The sequence below is a fragment of the Vulpes lagopus genome, chromosome 21 (genome assembly GCF_018345385.1).
Source record: "Vulpes lagopus strain Blue_001 chromosome 21, ASM1834538v1, whole genome shotgun sequence".
Classification (NCBI taxonomy): Eukaryota; Metazoa; Chordata; class Mammalia; order Carnivora; family Canidae; genus Vulpes; species Vulpes lagopus.
The window spans coordinates 44,916,017-44,922,513 of NC_054844.1; the positions used below are offsets into that span (position 1 = coordinate 44,916,017).

General features: G+C 57.2%; 1 protein-coding gene across 1 annotated transcript in view; it reads left to right on the top strand.

The window, feature by feature from the left end:
- Window positions 1-2,373, top strand: part of NCKAP1L (NCK associated protein 1 like) — a 38,082-nt gene extending 35,709 nt beyond the window's left edge. The window contains exon 31 of the mRNA XM_041736956.1: window positions 1,863-2,373. Within this exon, the coding sequence (XP_041592890.1) occupies window positions 1,863-1,994 (132 nt within the window). The 3' untranslated portion in view covers window positions 1,995-2,373. The remainder of the gene's footprint in view (window positions 1-1,862) is intronic.
- The last annotated feature ends 4,124 nt before the right edge of the window (window positions 2,374-6,497 follow it).

A 6,497-nucleotide genomic window follows, 5' to 3' on the forward strand; every position in this document is an offset into this window, starting at 1 on the left:
TAAGGCTCAGGATGGAGACAGAGGAGAGGCCGTGCGGGGAGGGGGGCGCAGTGGGTGGCGAGGCCACGGGAGGCAGGTGGGGGCGGGTGCCCGGAGCGGGCTCCCCGGGCAAGTGGACGACCCTCCCTGAGACTCCGACCCTCTACCCATGAAAGGCGGCAATAATCCCCTCGTGGGAAGGTGCTGGTCACGGTGCCTGGTATGTGCCACATGCTCAGCGAGTGCCGGGCCGCTCTCTGCTGCTCCTTTTACTTTCTGGGCCATTTCCTGGGCGGTTCTCGCCTCCGCAAGATTGCGGGTGGTGCCCTGTTGCCCCTCGGCCGTGCCTCCTCGCCCTCACGTGTGGGTGGGAGGCCACGGCTAGGACCAGGTGCTTTTTGTTCGCGGGAGAGACCTGGGCACTAGCTGCTGCAAAGCAATTTAAATGCAAATGTTCCCAGCAGAAATACGGGAAGGAACTGGGCCGGGCCTGGCCAGGCGCTCCCCTCCCGGGGTCTTTCCGTCTTGGCTGCAAGGCTGGGCCGGCCCACCCCCAGCGCTGCAGCCCGTCGGGGCAGGGGGTTCCTGGGCAGGGGAGGACTCGGGATCATGGAACCCTAGACGTCAGAATCAGCCCAGGTCCGGCCCGTATAATCTGTAGGTGAAGGAGCGGAGGAGAGGGAGGGAAGATGACATTCAAGGTCTCCCCCCAAATACGTGGGCGGACTTGGGATGACAGCCCAGGGGTCTCGGCCTTCGCTGCCATGAATTTCCTCCAGCGAGGAGCCCCGAGGTTTTCCGTGCTTGATGGAGCCAACAATGGGAAGTCTCGGGCCCGTGGATCCTTCTAGAAGCCGCCACTCATCTCCTTGTACCTGGGGCTCATATCCTAGAGAAGACACCTTCTCCCCCTCCTGGCTTAAGGTCTGGAAGTCTTGCTCAGCAAGAAAGCCCTTGTGTCCCCCCGGCCTCCGGTGGGGCTGCCGGGAGCCTGAGCGGCGGCCTCCCCGGGTGCAGCCTGCGGCGTCGGGCCGTGCACGCCGGTATCTGAGGACCCAGACCCCTACGCGCTTGGGAACGTGCGAGGACTGCAGGCGGGGAGCCGCGGTAGAGCAGACACGCTAAATCCTCTGGGTCGGGTGCATTTTCTCCAGGGTGTTTAGTCCCACAGTCTGCTGGGCGAGGAGCGGGGGGCACTGAAGGACACACACCCTGCTCCTCCCTCGGGGACGGGGACCCCGCAGCCCAACGGCAGGCTGTAGGGCCCTGGACTAATGTGCCCGCACCTCCTGCCGCGCACCACTGCCCGCGTCTTCCCGGGCATCTCGAGCTACCCTCCTGCTAGGCTCTGGGGGCTGCTGGATTGCCACAGCGCACAGGCTTCTAATTAAACTAATTAATCATGCCCGCTCCCTTCTGCAGCATCCTCACTGCTCCCCAAGCGCCGCTCTGAGGGAGGGAGGCTGCTGAGCCCGGCACGGGAGGCCCCGCGTGGCTTCCAGGCTCTGCTTTCTGGGCCCGCGGTGGTGACTGTCTCCTCGGCCGTGAGGCTGTATCACCGGCACTCCTGTGCAGACGCACCTGCTTCGGTGCTGCCCACGCACGCTGGTGCCGCATCCAGGATGGGAGAGAAGGGCGGCTCCGACAGCTCCTCGTGGCTGCTGATGAGGGGCCTCGGGGCCGTGAGAATGGAGCCTAAGGGGCCGCCTTGCTCTCCTCGAGTGAGGGGACAAGCGGGGAGTGTGATTGGGAACCGCGTCCACTTGCAGCTCCGAGGGCCTCAAGGCCCCGGGACGGGACGGGACGGGAGGAACAGGGCATCCCGAGGTGCACCCCCCCGCCCGCCGCCCGCGGTTCTCATCTCTCGGCCTCCTGTCTTCCAGGTGGTGGAGGAGTCCTCCTTCCTGACTCTGGACATGCTGGAGTCCTGTTTCCCTTACGTCCTGCTTCGCAATGCCTACCGGGAGGTGTCCCGGGCCTTCCACCTGAACCGAGTGGCAGCCAGTACCCACTGAGGGGCCCTTCGGACCCACCTAACCCCGTGACGCTATAGCCGTTTCCTCGAGGGACGGATGGGCCCGGGAGCCGGGGCTGAGGAACAGACGACACGCGGGGGACAATCGAGGGACGCGGGGACGCGGGGCAGGCTGGCCGGGGGTGCGGGTGGGGGGCGGTCTGCGGGAGAAGTCCGGGAATTGGGGCCACGTGCGTGCAGTTTTGCCGCGAGAAGCCCGAGCCACACACGGGCACGTTTGTTCTCTTGCGGTGACCAGCGCTTGAGCTGCGACCGCACGACCGCACGGGTCTCTCGACCTTCATCACCACTCCGAGGATGGTGCTGGCGGGCAGGGATGATCCATCATCACATTAAAGCATAATGAGCTTATAATCCTCCCACTGGAGCTGCTATTGTCTCCTGCACATTCATTAGGACGATTATCTCCTCTCTTCCTTCCCCGAACGTGTTCAGCAAACCTCCAGCTGGCTCCTCCTGCAAAGTAGGAGCAGAGGAGCTCCCCTCTCCTTGTGGGGCTCTCTCAGGACGCGTGGGGCTCTCCCTCCGCCTCCAGCTCTGCTGCCTCCAGGGGCAACAGGTGTTCTTGAGAGACCGTCCCTGTCCCCCCCCCCCCCCCCACCTTGTAGGGAATGAGCACGAGCACCTTCTCCCATCTGCGTAGCTGTAACCCCTCCCGCTTTTCCTGTGACGTCCCTACAACCCGGAGCAGAGGGTCAGTCTAGCTAATTCTAGGCCACGTGACAACTAATGGGATCAGAGTTAGTGGGTCTCCCTCCCAGATCACTTGGGGGTACTCTCCCTCCTATCCGGAGCCACTAGTTTAACCCAAATCCCCTTGTCATCCTGGGTACAGCTGTTGCTCCAGGCAGGGATTTCTCCCCTAGATCTTAAATTTCATAGACCTCATTAGATTATAGGGCCCTGAGAGTGGGTATACTTGAGGGAGTACAAGCTGTTTCAACTCAGCCCTTTTCTGCACTAATTAGAATTTCAAGTGTCACAGTGCCTGGGGCGTTCAGGATAGCACTGAACCGGCTTTGGTGCACTCGGCGGCAGGACGCAGCGGCCCCGTCCGTCCCTTCTGCGCCCCCGTGGCCGGGGAGAACTGGAGCAACAGACCCTGTGTCACAGGTCGAGAGCGGTTGAGACGGGCACACGCGACTAACCCGTTGATTAATTAGGGTCACGACCACACTCCCACGATAAAAAGGAAGCAATTGTTGGTTTTCCACAAAACCATCGGGGGTTTATTAAAGCCGTGTGACCGCGGTTTTGGCCTTTTGTGTGCATGTTTGATCTTTGATCTTTTGTTTTTTTTTTTTCTCAAGACCCAGGCTTAGTCAATACTTTTTTTTTTTTTTAACTCGGTACTCCTCACCGATACCTCAGGCTTTCTCAACCATGAGTGGTCCTTAGGGCAGAAGCAGCAGAGCATCCAGCTTCCTTGCTGCGGACAGCGGACAGCACCTTAGGTTCTCGAGGAGTGACTCAGGGTCAGGCCTTTGGAGACTGAGCGCAAAGTTGATGAGGATGAAAGGGCTCGGGAGCCTCTTAGCAACTCTTCCTAGGCCCTTATCTCTCCGCTGGGATCTTGTCCTTGACGTGGAGACCCTCTTCCACGTCCCTATAGAGCTCCCTGAGAGGAGTCTCCCGGACGACCGCGAGACACATTGCTGCAGGGGAAGGGAGGGTAGACCTGATACATTTTTTTTAAATTAAAATTTTTATTGAGGGGATCCCTGGGTGGCTCAGCAGTTTAGCACCTGCCTTTGGCCCAGGGCGCGATCCTGGAGACCCATGATCAAATCCCACGTCGGGCTCCCTGCATGGAGCCTGCTTCTCCCTCTGCCTGTGTCTCTGCCTCTCTCTCTCTCTGTGTCTCTCATGAATGAATAAATAAATAAAATCTTTATTTTTTTTTATTATTTTTTTTTTATTTTTTATTTTTTTTAATTTTTATTTATTTATGATAGTCACAGAGAGAGAGAGGCAGAGACACAGGCGGAGGGAGAAGCAGGCTCCATGCACCGGGAGCCCGACGTGGGATTCGATCCCGGGTCTCCAGGATCGCGCCCTGGGCCAAAGGCAGGCGCCAAACCGCTGCGCCACCCAGGGATCCCTAAATAAATAAAATCTTTAAAAAATAAAATTTTTTATTGAGAGAACGGTGCCTGGCTGGGCACCGATCTCAGGGTTGTGAGTTCAAGTCCCATGTTGGGCATAAAGCTTACTTATAAAAAAATATTAAAAAAATTTTTTTTGAGACAGTTCATCCACATGTACTTATAAGAAACAACAGAGACATGGTGTCAACTAAAAAAAAAAAAGTACGCAGAGAGAGCGTCTATACCTTTACCAGATTCTCCCGTAGGTGACCCCTTGCGTAACCATAGTGTACTATCATTACCGAGATGCCGACTTCCATATATGCCATATATATATATATAATGGAATACTACTCAGCTATCAAAAAATGAAACCTTGTCATTTGCAATGACATGGATGGAACTAGAGGGTATTGTGCTAATAATAGCATGTCATGATCTAATCCAGATTCCCCAGTTTTACTCATTCTCCTTGCTCCGTGTGTATGTAACAGCGTTTTCACGAGTCGGTTTGTGCAGCGGCCACCACCACAGTCAAGATACAGAACAGGCCAGTCACCGCAAGGATCCTCACGTTGCTTTTTTTTTTTTTGCAACCATATCCCCTTCCCCTTCCCTTATCCTTGGCAGCAGAGATCTGTTCTTTTCTAAAACGTTGTCATTGCAAAAAAAAAAAAAAAAAAGTCATTGCAAGCAGCATCTTTTTATTCTGCAGGGGAGCCAGGGAAGGCCTCCCTATTTTAGGCCAGCACACAGATGCAGAGATGTTTAATGATTTAACGAGGGTCACACATTAGCAGTACATCTAGATCCGGGACCACGTCTGATACCAATCCTTGGATCATTTCTACCTGACCAGACCGCCGGGCCATCTGGGAAGACTTGGTTGTTAGGATCCCGAGGCTCCAGAATGAGCACATTGGAGGAGGTGAGGGCACGAGGCTTTACCACCCGAAACAAGAAGTGTCTAGAGGTGAAGGGGACGGGTGCCGTGACGGACCCATGAGCATCTCATGGACGCGTAGGGACCCTATGCTTCCTTGACCAGGAGGGCCTCCGACCCCTGACTGCTGGGGACGCAACCAGCTGCTCTCACATCCCAGGCTTGTTTTATTTACGCCTTAAAAGGAAGTGAGGAACGGTGCGGGGAGAGAGCCTGACTCGACCGTTTTGTCTGCAGGCAGAGAGTAGGTCCCAGCCTCAGCAGTTTCATTAGTGCGGTGGTTTCAGTAGCGCCTCCATTAGCTGTGTGCGGCGCTGAGGTGGAACGCCCCCTCCCACCAGGCCTGGGGTGACATGCTGGCAGCCGAGCTCCCTTTCCTCGGGCGGTGCCACGCAGCTCCCGCCACCCGGGTGGTTCACGGAGCGGCCGGGCCTGGCCCGGGGCTGTCACCTGCGGGCCTCCGCCTGCGAGGGAGAGAACAGCGGCTGCTGGGCCGGGGCCCAGGAGGGAAGGCAGGCCTCTCCCCGTTCTTCTCCAACAAAGTTTGACTCCGAGAAGAAGCTGGCACATGGCTGAAATGCACTCACGAGGTTGGGGGAAGACTGTGCCTCCCGTCCCCCCCTGGGCCTCCCGCTCCTCCTAAGTACCTGTCATCAAAAGAGATGAAGATGAGCCCCCCTCAGCCCCCACACCTCCGTGAGTTGTCAAGTACTCTCCCTCCCACCTGAGCAGGAAGCGGGAGCACAGGCCAGGCTGCAGGGTGAGGAAGCCAGAAGTTAACTTGAGCTGAGTTTGCAGCTCCGGAGAGATTGAGGAGCAGGCTCTTCTCCTGTCACTTTGGAAGGAGAGGATGGCGAGGCCGCCCCTTTAAATAGCATTCCCGTGGGAGGCACATCACATCCATCCGTCACCGCTGCCAAAGCATCATTTTTGGTCTCTATCAAACTGCCAGCTGGTTGGGAGGCTAGTGGGGTTCGGGGAGTGAGGAGGCAGGGGCTCCAAGGGGCAGGGGCAGCTCGGAAGGCACGAAGGAGAGAGACGAGTGAGGCTGGCAGAGGCAGCCTGGAAAAGCGGGGGTGGGGGGGGCAAGAGGACAGGGAGGGAACAGCCATGGTCTTTAGAGCCTATGGATGGAGCAGGCAAATGGGGTTCCTATCTGTGAGGAGGTGGGGGATGAAAGTGCCAGAAGGATGGGGTTGAGGTCAAACACCGGGACGGGTGACTAAAGGAGAAAGAGAGCCACAGGATGGAAAAGCGTGGGGAGGAGGAGGAGGGTGGAGGCTTGGCCCGGGCTCGGTGCTGACCCTCTGTGGGACCATCACTTCCCTGGGCTTTCCCCTTTGTTGGTTTTCCCCTTTGTTGAACGCAGGGGGCTGGGCTAGATGGACTCTAACGTGTCTTTCATGAATAACCTTTGCTTTGCTTTGGTGAATTTTCCTTTTCTTAAAATGGG